This window comes from Brachyistius frenatus, unplaced genomic scaffold (genome assembly GCF_029030835.1).
Source record: "Brachyistius frenatus isolate BFR_SWC_R1_liver_20210118 unplaced genomic scaffold, ASM2903083v1 Contig_138, whole genome shotgun sequence".
Taxonomy (NCBI): Eukaryota; Metazoa; Chordata; class Actinopteri; family Embiotocidae; genus Brachyistius; species Brachyistius frenatus.
The window spans coordinates 388307-406478 of record NW_027210737.1 but is presented as its reverse complement, the minus strand read 5'-3'; the positions used below and the strand labels follow the sequence as shown (position 1 = coordinate 406478).

At 45.1% G+C, this 18172-nt stretch overlaps 1 protein-coding gene across 7 annotated transcripts in view; it reads right to left on the bottom strand.

The window, feature by feature from the left end:
* Positions 1-7662: 7662 nt before the first annotated feature.
* glcci1a (glucocorticoid induced 1a) overlaps positions 7663-18172 on the bottom strand; it is a 32110-nt gene continuing 21600 nt past the window's right edge. For 2 of the 7 annotated variants that reach the window (XM_069715109.1, XM_069715112.1), the window contains 5 exons: positions 16007-16162; positions 14890-15042; positions 14064-14274; positions 10732-10852; positions 7663-10655 (listed from right to left, as the gene is read on the bottom strand). In XM_069715109.1, the coding sequence (XP_069571210.1) occupies positions 10337-10655; positions 10732-10852; positions 14064-14274; positions 14890-15042; positions 16007-16162 (960 nt within the window). In that variant the 3' untranslated portion in view covers positions 7663-10336. Of the gene's footprint in view, positions 10656-10731; positions 10853-14063; positions 14275-14889; positions 15043-16006; positions 16166-18172 lie in introns of all 7 variants that reach the window. The other 5 variants (XM_069715110.1, XM_069715111.1, XM_069715106.1 and 2 more) reach the window with 5 other exon arrangements.

Sequence of the window (18172 nt, the reverse complement as noted above, 5' to 3'; positions counted from 1 at the left end):
TGATGGGGGGAGGTGTTTGATACCTGTCTGGGAGTGGAGGTAAAAGGTGTGAGGAGGGTGCCTTTGATGTTACGTGGGGGATGGGGGGACTGCCACTGAGGCCCGTGATGGTTTTAAGGCCTCTCCAGACCTCACGTGTGTTGTTCTGCTGGAGACGCTCCTCTAGCTTCTTCCTGCAGCAGTCCTTCCCTTTCCTTATCTCCCTCTTTAGCTCCTTCTGCACCCTCCTCAGCTCCTCTCTGTCCCCAGATCTGAAGACCCTCTTCTTCTCATTCAGCAGGGCTTTCAGCTCCGGGGTCACCCAGGGCTTGTTGTTGGAGAAACACTGCACCTTCTTGGTGGGCACGGTGTTCTCCAACACGATAACGTCCCCGTGAGGCCGACATATCACGTCCCAGTCAGTGGTGGCGAAGCATGTCCCTCAGCGCCTCACTCTCCTCAGACCATCTTCTCACATACCTGGTGGTGGGGGTTGTTTGTTCACCACAGGTATGTAAATGGGGAGCAGATGGACCAGGTGATGATCTGGTCGTGATTAAATGCTGCGACAATAGTTTTAAATCAACCTGAGGTCTCCACCTAAGAGAACACAATGACTGAAAACAATCCTCAAGGAGGCGGAGCCAGACGCACATATTCACCCAGGGAGTTTTGGCCTGGTAATACGTTCTCAGACAGGGATGTCAAACATAATGACAGCATCAAAATAATATAAGGACAGTGACTTTGTCTGCACACCAAATAACTGTGGGTGCAAATGTTCATTTCTTTTTCATGAGGCCTGCCAAGATAATATTGTCACTATCCTGACAACAGCACCAAGAAAATGTAGATGATGTCACATGACTGGACAGGTCAGGTTGAACACATGGAGGTAAAACACAGAGCGTGGTGATAATTAAAAAGATCAGTTACGAATCAGTCTCATAAGTCAGTCTCTTAAAAGATCTTAAACTACAAATACCAATATGGAACTCTCATTAATAATTAAATCAACAACTATAACCAATTGTTTCATATCTGTAAAGGTTGAAGGTCTTCAGAAGTTCTGGATCGTAAAGGTTGGCAGCAGTCACTTTCCATACTGCTCTACTGTTAATGGTGGAGGTTGTCAGCCTTAGAGGAAAACCTGGGGACATTCAGCCCTTTGCAAAAGCTTTAGGCAGTCATAGTAAAGTGAGGATGCTTTTCCAAAATAATGACACTAATAGTTGTCTTTATCAGTCAACTTCATACAAAGTGCAGTAGACATTAAAGCTAAATGAAATCAGTTACCAGCTGCACTTCCACACAGATTTGAAGCTGCTTGGCAGGTGGGCTGTTCCAAACATCTCAGTTCTGTGTCTTCATGTGATCCCAGAAGGACTCCATGATGTTCGGGAGAGGTCTGGGGGGTCAGATGATCTGTTGCAGGACGCCTTGTTCTTCTTGTGGCTGATTGTAGTTCTTTAAGACTCTGGCTGAATGTTTGGATTCATTGTCTCGTTGCAGGAGGAGTTTGGGACCAGCAGATTCCTTCCCTGATAGTGATGCACACGCTGATGGAGAAGAATTCAAAACATTGCTCAGTGCTGTATACTTGTTCTGGTTAGGCTGCATTCATCATTCGTTTCCTGTGTATCCCTGCCGTTCACCATTCGGCCGTGTGTGTGTGTGTGTGTGTGTGTGTGTGTGTGTGTGTGTGTGTGTGTGTGTGTGTGTGTGTGTGTGTGTGTGTGTGTGTGTGTGTGTGTGTGTGTGTGTGTGTGTGTGTGTGTGTGTGTGTGTGTGTGTGTGTGTGTGCACTCCATCAGCTCTACAGTAAAAGCTGGTCTGAATTCCTGCTGAACTTGTTTCAGGTTCATCATTGTGGTCTCACCTGTTTCTCTGCCAGGTCCAGCTCAGTCTTCATCCATTGTTCCAGTCTGGGTCACTGTTTCCTCCTCTGCTTCCATTGTGTGCCCTGCTCCAAACCTCCTGCCTCACTCCACTCACCGGTTTGCTTCAGCCATCACCACAAGCCTTCAAATGAACTGAAAACTGCCAACTGTCTCTTTGTTTTTGTTCTGTTTTGGGTCCAAATTTCTCTGTTGATGATTTTTGAGGTTAACAGAACATGAAACCAAACAGACAGTAAACACAGAGCGGTTTGTGGTAAAGACACAAACATGACCTGTCAGATAGAATCTGATGTGTTAACAATACAGAGCTTTACATGTTTTATAGCATTTCTATTTGTGGCTATTAGACTGAAATGTAAAGCACTAAGATGTGATCATAGTTTGATACATACAATTATCTTATTTATTTATTATGAAGCTTATGCGTGAGTTCAAAAAGGAAGATCTGTTCCCTCAGTTCCCCCAAACCAATAGGGCCTTCACATGGTTCAGTGCTCAGGCCCCAGTTACAAATATGAAACCTTTGGTGGGGGGTGGTGAAGGGTTTTGGGGAAGCTCTCACCCTCAGGATTTTAGATACGGTCCTGTAAGTTCCCTAAACAAGGCAGGGCGGCATCACATCTGTCTGAGAACAAAAAAGTCAATAAAGGACTTGAAAACTGCAAATACTGTGTTGTTAGAACATGTAGCGTGTCTGGTTACGAGCGGCAGGTTGGAGCTGTGCTGGGACTGAAAACAGGAGAAGCAGCAGCACTTGAGCATTAGAATGTGCTGGAGCTCCGTCAGCTGGCTGCAGGCCTCCGCTCGCAGCGGGGAGCCTCGGCTGGACGGCTCCACAACACTGGAAGGCAAATCACATCACACCCTGCGTCTGAACCGGACACGATAAGGCTTCATTACCATAAGTTTATTTTCTCCTGTTCAAACGGCTGCTAAAACAAAAGGGCAGTTGATTATTTTTCCGTGATCAGTGTAGCATTCAAGGCGTCTGATTTGAAAGGGGGAGGGGGTTGGAGGGGGGGGGGGGGTAGGACAATAAAATCCCTCACAGGGAGGGGGGGGGGGGCTGACATGCATACAAGGCAGGGAGGACGGCTGGATTCCCGGGGTGGGATCAGCCTGTCCAGCCTCCACAATGGACCTGTGAGACAAGACAGACACACAAAAGAGCTGAATCTGACAGTCCGTCCACTCAGCCGGCCACCGTCTCCAGAGACGAGGAGCTGGCTGCCAGCTCGTCCACCTTCACAAAAGCCTCCTTCAGCATTGTACTGAATATTTGACAGATTTGACACATTAGACTCAGTTCAGAGAGCTACGGCCACACTGGGAATAAACTGATTTAAATAGAAGAGGATTTAACTTTACTGTAGCTTCCTGCCTGTTTGCTTTAGTTTCTACGTGCTGCCATGTTGAAACTACAGTCTGTGTGCTTTGTTTTAAAGGTTGACAGCTTCAGATGGACAAACACTCAGTGTTTGGCTGAACTGGAGGACGACTTACCTCTGAAGCATCCGCTTATGCAAGCCATCTCAAATTAGACACTTTGAAAAGACATTAGATCAAATGTCCTGTTAGTGAGCTCAACACGCTTTTACATAATAGCCTTTATCAGACACATTTTTAACATGACATAAGGTGTGTTTCCAGCGACATGATTTCATGCACATTTTCACATGAATAAAAAAAAAACAACTCAACTGAAAATGCCAAGAGTTCAAAAGAATCTTAGAATACTGTCAAACGTTTTTATGCTTGGCTGTGGAGGAAAAGTTAGAGTATGAATAAAAACGGAGGACGCAGACTCAGCAACAAAAAAAAATGATGACACGCAGTTGCAGTCGAAGGTGTAGACACACCAACTTATTGAAAGTTTTTTTACAGTGTAGAACAAAACTGAGGACATCAACACCATAAAATAAACACATACAGAATGATGTGGTGAAGAAAACAGTGCTTCATGACAGTTTTGTGGTTTTTGCGTTCTCTCAACCAGCTTTATGATCTAATTTTTTTCTTGGTCCACACAGCTCTCTTCTTCTCTTCCTGTGTCCTTCAGAGGTTTCTCTGTAGCCTGATTCATACAGTCTCCACCCAACAGTTGATGTTGAGATGTGCCTGTGTAACTTCCTGCCTTTTGTCTGAGACACGTGTGCAAACACATTTACAACTGAGAGAGAAAGAAAATCTGACGTGAGTATGAATCTGTGCAATTTTTAAACCAGTATCAGTTCACATGTTATTAATGTATAACACAGATGGAATTGGAAAGGCGGTCCAGTTCAACTGTGACCAACGTGGATGCAGCATGCAACACAAACGCCAGCGTCTACAGAGTCAGCCAGTCATTGCATTTTTTTTTTTTTAAAGTGTCTCTGATCCAAGGTTGTTCGTTTCAACCTCACTGTTGTTGAGCTGTTACTGACTGACTTTGTGGATGTTTTTGCAGGTGGATATTTAAAAAATAGGACTTGAGATGAGATCTTGAATATATATACACTTATTTTTGGGGGGGATAAAATATGTTTTTGTATATTTACTGTCACAATGACCATACGTGGACTCAGTCAGTAAAGTTGACCTGAACAGCAACTACTACAATGTTACAGTGTAATTTAAAGGAAATGAAATCAAGCAGACACATCATATTTGATATGTTGAAGTCATGTTGGCTATAAATGGTTGAGCTATGACAGAATGTGGGACAACCGATGTTTTCATCAGTGTTTGAATAAAACCAGTGAAAAACAGCAAAACTCCTCAGATTGAGCTGCGGTTTTGGAGCAGAGCTGTGAATGTGTGAATTTAACCTCGGTGTCAGCGGACTGATTGGCTGGATGAGAGGGCTCTGATTGGGGACCACTCTCACTAACTAGCTGCTAATTTAAAGGCTTGATTGATCAGAGTGTGAATTCAGAGTGAAGGGCACAGCAACCTGTGTGGCAGCACGCTGAACTCTCGGCGTCTTCATACAGCCACATGTCACTCGTGCCTTTTCTCAGTTAGTGCTGATTTGATGTGTTCCATTATCTTTTCTCTTTGATAAATAGGGATTATCATTTTGCACAGAGCTGAGTCTGAATGGAGAAACAGCAGCATTGCTAAGAAGGCTGAGAAACAGAGGATTACAAGAGGCTTTTTGCACTGTAATTTGATTTTAAAAGTCTTACCTTTGTTCTATGTGCCCGGTTAGGATGTGCTGGGAGGTTGCGATTGGCACAGAGAATCGAGTTTGTGGCAAAGCCGATTAGCAGTTGAAACAAGGCCAACAATGCTTTTCTTCTTAGACAATCTGCATTTTTCCTGTCAAGCAGCAAAGCATTTCCACTTTCTGTTCCTGTTTTACAAGAAAATGTGAATATTAAGGCATTGTGGCTCACTCTAATGCCCTGGAGCTCCAGTGTGTGTACTGTAGTACAGACAGGTACATGTTGAGACAGGTCACAAACACAGCTATTTCATCCATGTACACATTTCACCAAAAACTGAGGACAGAAGGAATTCTGCTTCAGCTGCAGATATCTGTGGGTCTTTACTGCCATCTGCTGGAGGACTGCGGTACTGCAGGTTAGATGATGACGTCACACGGTAAATCGGTCTGGACAGAGATTCATTCTGCAAAATGGCTTCTCCAGGCGGTTTCCTTTCAGCCAGACTGAAAGCCAGCGTTTAGAAGTTATTTGGAAAGCTGCAGCTCAGATACACGCTTTTAGTGCAGCTGTTTGTTTCCATGACTCTCTGCATCAGACATGGAGAGTGCAAAGTTATTATCGTGACCCATATCCATACCCGTATCATCCTGTAAGCCTTTCTTTCAGGTTTCACGCTTGATCAGACTTGGCATCACATTGCATGTTCGTCCCTCCTCTTACAGGAGCTCCCTGCTCAGCCATCATGCTCAACACTGAGACATGCATTTAACATCTTTTATTTGTTTGTCTGTTCTCTCCCATGTAGTGGGACCTTTGCCCGCAAATGCGGATGGCTGTGATAACATCATCACTGTAGCCTGTAATTTACATATGGAAAGAGACATCCTGGCTCTGTGCCCGTCTCTTCCTGTCTCCACTGCGGGATGTTACTTCAGTCTCTACCGGACTGAACAGAAACCTTCAGCTTATAGCTGAATATTGTGCACAACAGCTCATACACACTGTTTACCTGCAATATAAACGTATGTCCTCAGTGACCGTTTTCTTCTTCATTGCACAAAAAGTTTGAATTGTTAAAAGACAAACAAGACATCGGTATTCAGTGATGGAGAGTTTGCTGTTGGTCTCTGTGGCCGAGATCATCAGTGCCTCATCAATCTGGGAGAAGTTTCCTCCGTCTCCTCCAGCAACATCATGGACCTTATCGGAGGTTTCACCGCCTCCATTTCCATCTGCCCCCCTCCCCCAAGATGGGGACAGTAACAACCTGCTCCAACTCTGAGATCATTTTGGTTTTCGGTACTTTAATCTTTTATTTCCTGTTTTATTATTTTGGTCACCATTGTTTCAGGTGGTGTGCTGTGGTCGTTCCCTCCGACCCTCCTGTGTACTGACTGAGTGCTCTTCACCTTCTCTTCCAGCTGGTGGAGCTTCTCTCTGCTCTCCGTCTTGAGTTCTTCCTCCTTCGTCATACTGCTGTTGCTTTTTTGGACTCTGCCTTGCTTTTACTTTTGTACTTGAACTTTTTAACTTAAGGTTGTTGGACTCGTACCGGTCGTATCGAGTCGTGTGTTTGATTCCAGTCTGAACGGTTCATTTTTCCACTGAGGACTCAGTAACAGCATGTTGTCATCCTGACCTTAGCATTTCGCTCATAACACCGGGCATGTAGTTCAAGACTTGTAGTCTGCTTCTGCTCTAACAGCTTTGTTTCGCCACAATCACATGTTCTGGACTCTCTTCTTCTGGGTCGCCTCAGTGGTTGACGTGGAGTTCATGACTCACTCAGAGTTTAGTGTTGTGTTGTAAATAATGTGATGAGTTCCAGCACGGTGATGTGATTATACCTAAAAAAAAAAAAAAAAAATATTCACTTTTTTCAATGTTTTATATTTGATTTGATTTGGTATAATTTTTTTTAATAGATGTTGTTTGTTTAGTTTTTTTGTGGGGTGGGTCACTTGGCATTGATCATACATGTAGTTGATGACACACGTGGCCTTTGACCCCAAAAAGCAGATTAAGCTCGAGACAACAGATCAAAACGCTCGTAGAAGATCCTGAAGAGCCATTTATTATCAAATGTTATTTTTACACCACCTGCCAGATTTCTCGTACGTGAAAACATAGTTGGCAAAAAGCGGGATTGTGATGAATCCATGAAGACACCACTGGAGGGGATGAATCAGTCAGATCTACACTGCAGTCGTGCTGCAGTGATTAGAAGCATTTGAACTCACATTCACACGTCAGTGATTTCTTGTTTCATTTATCATCAGTCTAATATATATCATGGTTTACTGTTTGTAAAATAAGTCACTCACTGCCAGTACACCTGTCTGTTTGTGATTGGTTAATGCTGCAAGCCCCGCCCCCTTAATGTGAACATGCTGGTAGCTGGCTCTTAGTCAGCTGATCACCACTCTCATGTAAACACTGTGATTGTGTTGGTTATGATTACTGAAGCCAGATATTGGAAAGATGTCCTGTGAACCTCTGATCAGACTGGCATTGTTTACAGAGCTCGTACTCAGTAAACAAACTGTGTTGACTTTGATGACTTGTTGTCATTTCATTTAATCTCCATCAGTGTCATGTTTGCGTCTCATTGATGTTCACACACTAAAGAGTGGACAAAACAACCAAGATTCTTTATTGCCATTGTGCATGAAATTTGACACTGCAGGTTACACGTGGAGGATGAAGTCGTGAGCGGATGGACACTCTGACCTGCCGGTGATGTGCTCTGGTCACTCTCAGTGCTGGTTTTGTATCGATTAATGGCTTTAGCAACAACCTGCCTGCTGATCCAGCCTCCATGCTCAAAACCAAAGGAATGCAGGATGAGACGTTCGTGTCAAAAAACGGGCAACATCTGGGAGGACAACACCTGTTTGTTTGTTTGTTTTTTCCTATTATTGCACACATCTAGTTTACCAATGTCAGGTATATGTGGGACATTGAGAAAGCTATAGCTCTTGGTAAGGTGCTGAAATATCTTTAAAAACCACAACATTGCATTGAGCCTCTTTAAAAGCCACATATATACAAAATATGAATGAACGTCAATGCAGGGAGTCCACGAGCACACGGAGAGAAAATAAAAGTGGATTATGTTTCACTCTTGCCAATGAAGATGCATGGGTCATTGACACCTGGGCCTGGTGGTGCTGTCTAACAGCTCTGCAGAGTACAGATGTTCAGGTTTGGAGTTCGGTGGTTCTACAACTCAGAGACAGACGGACCAGCGGGATCCTTTCATCTGAACATCACAGACCTGCTGGAGCTGGTCTCAAACAGCAGTCACATCAAAAGGCTGAGAGATATTTTAGGAACGATTCATCACGAGTCTATTTATGTCTGAGATGCTAAAATTTCATGGAATGCATTTAATGGAATTGGTTTTTTTTTCTGGAATATCAGAACAATCTAAGTTTGGAAATGAACCTGAATGCAGACTGGAGAGAGAATTTGTACCAACATTCATCCTCTGCTTGTAGTCGATGGTCTTACTCGACCTGTGTGATTAGTTATTATTCATGTAACTACTGGCTAATGTAAGCAAACCTCATAGAGGAAGCTGTCACTGACATGACTGAGCCAGTTTCAGGACTTCTTGCCTCTTCTGTATTTGTGTTTATTGTTCTGTCTGATGTTTTTAGTTCTCGATGAGTTGCTTTCTTTGTTGCACTTTTAAAGGATGGTTCCAGTTTTTTTTCACCTTTGCATATGTCCCACTCGTGTTAAAGGCACGGACATCCACTGGGACCTGAAGATGTCTCAGCGGCTCATGATAACAGCTGTACAGACTCTAGCATGTGTCATGGCAAAGAGCAGCAGCTCCCTGCAGCTTTTTACAGGAATCGTTCTCGACGTTTGGTTTCAGTCTGTCTGAGAGGAAACAGGAATTCACCACCTGATCTCCATCCAGGTAGACTCGCTGGCTGACTCAATCACCTGGACATCCATCCGCCCACACCAGCACACAGTGGCACCTCTAAAGGGAAATGAACTGAAATGATCCTTTACATAACAAACCTCGTAGCTGTTATTTCAATGATTTTTATAACAGATCATTTGCATCAGAAGAAAGGTTGCTTCAATGACCACTTAGAGGGAGAACCAGTAACAATACAACTTTAAGGGATTCTCATCAAATATGTTTGTGTGTTTGGGCACCGAGTCGTGCTCTGGTTCTTATAATTCGATTTAAGTTGCTGAGAACACTGAGCAAATGAATGAATGAACAAATGAAGAAGTAAAATGTTGGTCCAACACCTCCTCCAGTCTGCTTGTTTAAAGGTTTCCTTCTGTGACAGAACTGCACTTTCATCCACGTCTGATCAGCTGTCAGGAGAGTCTCTCTCTCTCTCTCTCTCTCTCTCTCTCACACACACACACACACACACACACACATACACATCAGTCCCAGTACTGTATCCCACCAGCAGCACCCATCAGTGGGCTGCAGCTGTTCTGATCATCCTGCACCCTCTGCAGCTGCTGTCACCACGTCCTGTCCAACACAACCAGGTGATCCGTCCGGAGCCATAGAACCACCAATACATGACAGTGAATCTGTTCTGCTTGGTCCGGCTGCAGATACTTTGAATGGACATACATTCCAGATTACCTGAGAATAGACTCTGATTGTGAAATACCTGAAGCGAGGCCAGATGCAGACGCTGTGCAACCAAACGTGGCCACTTTGTCTGTTTGTTTGTTTTGTCTTTGCCCGAATGATTTTCTCGTTGCATTTCTTTGAGACAGGGTTTAACAATGTGACCTGGTTAGTGTAAACATAATCCTGAAGAGTACAGCTGTTCTCCCGTTACATCACACAGCAATACAGTTTTGGAGTTTTTAAAACAAGCACTTTTCTTCCTTTTCATAGAGCTATATGTGTATATATATGTTTAGAGAGCTTATTCATACTGTGAATGTTGAAACAGAACACAACACATAATTTAATCAGAAATATACTACCAGTTTAAAATGCATGCCCCTCCCCCCATCCATGGTGCTCCATTCTTCCCTTCGCTGCACTCTTTCACCAGCAGGTCCAACTGCCAACAACATCACTCAGAACAGAACAGTAAGGTGGCGAGTCTTCGTAGTGGCGGTGGTGGATATTCGGGACATTGTTGCTACGTCATGCAGAGATAGGGGGTGGGGGGGTGGAGGTCAGCACAGAGAGACGGAGGCTCCCCTGGCAGAGCAGAGGGAGGTGTTGGTGGGACAGTCAGTGGTGGTGTTCGTGGTTGCTAGCGTGGGTCCGGAGCCAGAGGCCAGCTCGGCTCAGGTCTAGCTGATGGCCGGGTTGTCTGTCTGGGGCTCTGCAGTCTCTGAGGGCGAGCCGGCTTCCTCTGGAGGGTCGTCTGTGCTGGTGCTCGTGGAGACCTGAGTGGGGGCGCCGTAGAAGGACGCGGCCCCCTGGGGCTCTGAGCCGGAGCCCACCTCCGCGGAGTCCTCGTCCTCCTCGGGCTCTGAGGCCGGGGTGAGGTGCAGGGAGCCCGGGAGTTTGACGGGGCAGAACGCCGAGCCTGTCGGGATGAAGTTGACCTTGTTTTTGTCGGGGCAGGAGAAGAGGGGGACCGACGCTGATGTGGACTGCCTCGTGCTGCTGAGACATTCACAGAGTCAGCGAGGACCACAAACAGAGACGTGTTGAAATTCAGCACAAGTATCACAGTCAGTACCTCATCTCCTCGAAAGCTTTAATCTTCTCGCAGCCCTCCGGCGGCTCCCGCTTGAACATGTAGCTGTTGTTGGGTTTGGGTGACGAGGCGAACTTAGGCAGCGGTGAACTGCTTCCACTGTCTGGACACACAGAAGCAGGGTGGAGGAGGTGGTGAAGCAGGGTGGAGGAGGTGGTGAATCAGAGTGTAGTTGGTGAAGCAGGGAGGAGGAGGTGGTGAAGCAGGGTGGAGGAGGTGGTGAAGCAGGGAGGAGGAGGCGGTGAAGCAGGGAGGAGGAGGCGGTGAAGCAGGGTGGAGGAGGTGGTGAAACAGAGTGGATGTGGTGAAGCAGGGAGGAGGAGGTGGTGAAGCAGGGTGGAGGAGGTGGTGAAGCAGGGTGGAAGAGGTGGTGAATCAGAGTGTAGTTGGTGAAGCAGGGAGGACGAGGTGGTGAAGCAGGGAGGAGGAGGCGGTGAAGCAGGGTGGAGGAGGTGGTGAAGTAGGGAGGAGGTGGTGAAGCAGGGAGGAGGAGGCGGTGAAGCAGGGTGGAGGAGGTGGTGAAGCAGGGTGGAAGAGGTGGTGAATCAGAGTGTAGTTGGTGAAGCAGGGAGGACGAGGTGGTGAAGCAGGGAGGAGGACGTGGTGAAGTAGGGTGGAGGAGGTGAAGCAGGGTGGAGGAGGTGATGAAGCAGGGAGGAAGAGGTGGTGAATCAGAGTGTAGTTGGTGAAGCAGGGAGGAGGAGGTGGTGAAGCAGGGAGGAGGAGGCGGTGAAGCAGGGTGGAGGAGGTGGTGAAACAGAGTGGATGTGGTGAAGCAGGGAGGAGGAGGTGGTGAAGCAGGGTGGAGGAGGTGGTGAAGCAGGGTGGAAGAGGTGGTGAATCAGAGTGTAGTTGGTGAAGCAGGGAGGACGAGGTGGTGAAGCAGGGAGGAGGACGTGGTGAAGTAGGGTGGAGGAGGTGAAGCAGGGTGGAGGAGGTGATGAAGCAGGGAGGAAGAGGTGGTGAATCAGAGTGTAGTTGGTGAAGCAGGGAGGAGGAGGTGGTGAAGCAGGGAGGAGGAGGCAGTGAAGCAGGGTGGAGGAGGTGGTGAAGCAGGGAGGAGGAGGCGGTGAAGCAGGGAGGAGGAGGCGGTGAAGCAGGGTGGAGGAGGTGGTGAAACAGAGTGGATGTGGTGAAGCAGGGAGGAGGAGGTGGTGAAGCAGGGTGGAGGAGGTTCACCTCCCTTCACATTCTTCCACTCCTTTCCCCTGCCTCCACCTTTCTCCACCTCGCTCTACCTCTCTCCACCTCCCTCCACTTCCCTTCATCTCCCTCCACCTCCTTTCACCTGTGTTTTGTCCAGTTAAGCTCAACAGAACTCCACCCTTGACTCTCCCACCACCTCCCTGCTCCACCTGTGTAACATATACTCTAGTAGGACGTCTACCTACATACTATTACAATGTTATCTCTTCTCAATAACGGAGATATAATAATACTGAGAAACACATTATATTCCTCATATATGCTCACATGCTTGGCCAACACAAATTCTAAAAGAACACAAAGTTGTTGCCATGACAGCAGACGATGCTTTAAATAAAGATGTTGCTGCAAAGAAGCTAAAATTCTGAAAGATTAACTCTTCATCACAGAACAGAACATGTTCACAAGCAGATCAGCTTCCACTGCATCATAATAATCAAACTTTTGCTGTTGAACAATGGCCACAAAAGAGTTTCTGCAGAACATTGTGATGTCACAGTGATGATGACCTTTGACCCTTTGGGTATGAAATGTCATCAATTCAACATTTTATCCCATCAGATATTTGTCATAATTGGTGTATGTATTTTGTAGTTATGGGCACAAATGTCATTTTTGTGGTCACAGGGAGCTTCAAGCACAGAAACAGTTCATCCTAAAGTCCAAGTGGACGTTTGGGCCAAATTTGAAGAAATTCATCAGATTCATTCAACCTCAAAGCATCTCAGATATCACAAGAAGGAGAATGTGACAGACGACCCGCAAACATGTCACTGGTGTGGACGCACAAAATAAACTACAGTGTGTGTGTTCAATGGAACGAAGGAACATGTCGGCAAGACCTGTGCTATGTTCCAGATGTTGTTCTTGTGTTCCAGATGTTGTTCTTGTGTTTCAGATGTTGTTCTTGTGTTCCAGATGTTTTACTTGTGTTCCAGATGTTCTACTTGTGTTCCAGATTTTGTACTTGTGTTCCAGATGTTGTTCTTGTGTTCCAGATGTTCTACTTGTGTTCCAGATGTTCTACTTGTGTTCCAGATATTGTTCTTGTGTTCCAGATATTGTTCTTGTGTCCCAGATGTTGTACTTGTGCTTCAGATGTTCTGGTTGTGTTCCAGATGTTCTACTTGTGTACTAAGTCTTTCTACTCTGAGTGCATCAGTGTTCACACCGTCAGTACAGAAACATCAGTTCACTATAAGTACCAGGATGAACACTTTCCACCCTAAACGGTCGCCATCTTGGCTCCGTAGAGGAAGGGGCGGGGCCACCGACGTAAAGACATTGTAAATTAAGGTGTCTGAGGAAGCTGCAGCTGTTCCTGAACACCTCACAAAAGTGTGTGTTGTTTTTTACTGCTGCTGCTGGACAGAAGAATCAGTGTGTTTATTGAGTGTATTGAGGACACAAAAACACGTTGATTTCTGGGTAAAATAATTAAAGCTGCAGACATGTTGGAGGGTGGTGTTCACATGATGAGGTCATTTCCTGTCAGTGCAGAACAGCCGTGATTTGAAACAACACGAGTCTGTTGAAACTCAAGTACAACACAGTAAGAGTCCGAACATGGAAGAGACTGTTTGGAAGGAAGGATGTCATCAGGAACACGGATCGGTCTTATTGAACAGACACAAGAGCTCGTTGAAACACACACACTGACACACACACATACACACATACACACACTGACACACACACACATACACACACTGACACACACACACACACCACACATACACACACACACCACACATACACACACTAACACACACACACACACACACACACACACACACACACACACACACACACACACACACACACACACACACACACACACACACACACACACACACACACACAAGTCTTCGGCCTCACAATAGAAAACTCACAATCTTCTTCAGGGTTGAAGAACGCATCATCTACTTATAGAACGTGGGCCATAAAGGTAAAAATAACAAAGTGGAAATAACAGATTTTCTATAATTGCAAGTTTTCAGTGATCCAGCAGAAACAGGAGGTTCCGACTAGATTTGAACCCGGTGACCCTTGTAGTCTCTTACTGGTCTTTCATGGTGATGCTTCAACAACAGTGTGCTGTTTCTTACCTTTGTCCCGGTCGTACAGCAGGTCCTCTGTGGAGTACGGACTGCCGTCGTGGGATCCTGGTGGGCAGGCTGGAGAGGGACACGGCGACAGACTGGAGCAGCTGCTGGACCGGCCCGGTGCTGAGGGAGTCTGGGTGTCCACGCTGCGGGTGCTGCTGCTGCGCTGCTGGGGAGGGAAGGGAGCCCGCCGCCCGTCAGGAACCTCCAGGGACTGTAGAGGACCAGAGGAGGAGGGAACACTCGTCAGGGCTGTACGGCTTTGTTCAGTCTGGTGGCACATCAGATTCATTTGTCGAATCCGATCTTCAGGACAGACTGTCCGCACTGTTATTTGTGAGTGAGCAGATCAGATTTGGTGTGTTGCTGTGGTAACGATATACATGCAGCTGCTGGTATGGCAGCAGACAGTTTATTTCAGCTTCTGTCCATGAACTTTTGTTTGGTTGTCCTCCATAGAACCAAAAGCTCCTCTCTGATAGCTCTGCTAGTGGCAGCATGAATTCTGCTCACTCTGTCTCTCAAAATGATGTCATCATCATGAAGATCCCATATCTGATCTGAGCCGGCAGAGCGTCCGGACTGAGACGATCTGTAGAAATCTGACTGGTATCATATTTCAAACCAACTCTAAATTTGATTTGGATCCGGTTTTTAAATGTTACATGTTGTGTATAACACAGTTGTAGTTGTGTTGTGACATTTAAACAATATCTGGATATAATCTGGATAAAAACAGATTTGGGCTGGCAGTCTGAACAAGCCTTCAGAGAAACACACAGGTTTAGTGAAACAGCAGGTTGATAGGTGAGATGAAACTCAGCTGCACCTTCAACTCCTCCTTCTCTCCATTGTCTTTGATGAACACCTTCTCCAGCTCATGGTTGATGCCCTCCATGCTGCTGGGCACCCTGGAGATGGAGGGCTTTGGCACGGTGATGTTGGACAGCGGCATCTGGGCTGACTTCGACATGGAAAACTGCTGCAGTACGTACACACACACACACAAACACACACAGTTTGCACAACTAGGACACTGCAATAACTTCCATTCATGGAATAACCAGTGATACATTAGTGAAAGAAAGAAGTGATTGAGCATGTGTTTGGTTATTTACAGTCTAGTACCTGATGCAGCTGTTTGTAAGAATAGAGAGCAAACAGATGCTACACACGTCATATGTGTATCTGTATTTGATGCAGGAAGTGTATGAATCTCACACTCACACTACATGTTTAAAGAAGCTTCAATCAACTGTCCACCATGTGGAGCTCACACCGAATCCCCGCTCACTTTGTCCACTGATAGTTTAATATATTAATAAATGATTCAAACAGTGATGGCTGTCTTCAGTGTTAACAAACAGTGAGAAAGGTAGAATTATTTGATGTGGTTCTTTACGTGAAACTGCAAAGCTGGCTTAAATGGTAAATTTAACCCAATTATGCAGATGATGCACTTATCTTTTTCAAATGTTATTCTTTTTATTCTTGAAACAGGTCTGTCTTGACAATATACTGCATTTGTGCGTTCTGACTGTTATAGTGACCAACTAGACACTCAATATGTTTGAATTTTTTCAAGACAAAAATGTTATTCATCCCTTTCTTTTGCTTGTTTTTTTCTGCTACAACAAAATTTTACAAAACAGTGATTACTGAGGTTTTACCAAACCTTTAGTTCAGTGAACTGTTCCCCTCCTATGAGACACAGAAAACACACTGTTGCAGCTTAGGCTGTTGTACTGTATCATGTTCTAGATTTAAATGTAAAATGCACGTTTTACTACTTTCTCCACCAATACATAATATAAGCAGGGCCTGGAAAATCCATCAGCACCGTCCTGTTACCAATAGGAAATGAAATAATCTTTGGTACCAAACATTACAACATACTTGGCTCACACAATCACATAATTTCAGCTTCAGAATGTAAATAGAGATACCTGAACGTGGCTGGCTGGGGTGGAAGAGTGGTTGTTGGTGGTGGTCGGGGCGGTGGAGGTGATGGAGTCGGACTGAAGGGGGGAGAGACGCTCCTTGTCTTTATTATGGCGTCCTCCTTGTTTACTGCGTTGGAGCTGCTGTCGGAGCTTTGCAATCTGCTGGAAGCAAACATGAGAGCAGGAGGAAAGGTTTATGTCAAGAAACAATTAAAACATTCAACAGTTTATCTTTATTTCATACAGAGAGAGAACGGTACTGAAGACATACAAATTATTAAGTAACACATTTGGAATGATGTAATAAACAAAAGAAAAGGTAAACAAACCAAAACATGTTCCTTATTTTTGATTCCTCACAGTGGCCAGTTTTTCTTGAGGACAGCTTTACACTCAGTTGGTAAAATCTTTACCTGCTTCATGATGACATCAACTGAAATGTTTCCGTTTAACAAATGAGCCCCTTCAATAGTTAACTGGTGGGATTTATTTTCTTCTTCATGTGTTTGAGAACATCAGTTGTGTTGCTATGAGGCAATGTTGGTATACAGCAAAAAGTCCAATTCAACTACTATAAGCAGTCCATATTATGGCAAGACCCACTCAACGAAGTAAAGAGAAACAGTCCATCATCACTGAGACTATAAGGACGATCGGTGTGGAACATTTCAAGAACTGAAAGTTTCATCAAGTAGACTCAAACACTGTGATATAACTGTCTCTCATAAGGACCGCCCCATTAAAGGAAGACCAAGAGTTCCTCAGTTACCAGCACCTGAAACCCACAATCAGCAGCACCTCAGATTAGAGTCCACATCACTGCTCCTCAGTTTACATAGCAGACACTTCTCAACATCAACTGTTGGTGGAACTGCTGCAAAGTAGCCACGACTGAGGGAGACCAAGAAGAAACACAAGGAATGAACATTAAACCAGGAAATCTGGACTTTGGTCCGATGAGTCCAGATGCAGATATTTGGTTGCAGTTGTTGTGTCTTTGTGAGACGTATAGAAGCTGAACGGATGGAATCTGAATGTGTAGTTCCAACATGACGCACCGAGGAGTAGCTGTGATGACGTGGGGGTCTTTAAGATTTATTGGCTGACCCAGCATGAATACCACAACATTCTGCACTGACACGCCATCCCATCTGGTCTGAGCTTAGTGGTACTAACACTAACCATTCAAACTGCAACCTGGTGGGAACCAGACCCAATTTCACTCTGTGAACACGGGTCTAGGCACCCTTTGTAGATAATAGTTTGCAGTTGTTCCATCCTACTGGGCGAAGACCTCAGGTTCATTTTAACCAATCAGCATGTGCCAAAACTGGCAGATACTCTGCAACTACCTTGTCCTGAGCATTTATATTCTGCTCTCCAAAGAAGAAACCAGATAGAAACATGATCAGAAACACCGCCGCCTTCTCTGGACCGAGATCATTGAAGATGGACTGAGGTGAAGTGGAGAACTGTCCTGAGGTCTGATGGATCACAATCTGAGATTCTGTTTGGAAATCATGGACGCGGCATCCTTCAGGTTAAAGAGGAGAGGGACCATCCAGGTTGTTATCAGTGCTCACTTCAAAAGCCAGCATCTGTGATGGTACAGGGATGCATTAGTGCACATGACATGGGTAGCTTGAACATCTGGAAGGAACCATTAATGCTGAATGATATATTCAGGTTTTGGAGCAACATATGCTGCCATCCAGACAACGTCTCTTTCAGGGAAGGTCTTGTTTATTTCAACAGAACAACGTCCAACCACATTCTGCACGTATTCCAACAGCATGTCTCCATAGTAGAAGAGTCCGCTGATAAACTGACCTCCTGCAGTCCACATCTGTCAATCATTGAAAACATCTGGAGCATCAGGAGATAAAAAATACAACAAAGGAGACCCTGAACTGTTGAGCAGCTGAAATCCCAAGAATGGGACCACATTTCACTTTCAAAACTCCAGAAACTGGTCTCCTTACCTTACAGTTATTTTCAAATAAATATGAGTTTACATGATTCACAAATCATTGCATTCAGTCCTTAATTTACATTTTACACAGTGTCCCAACTTCCTCGGAAACAGGATTTTAAACATTGATGTTACAATAAAACTTTCACAAACAGCGGTGTATCTTTATGTATCTGTTTATGTCACTTTGAAATCCA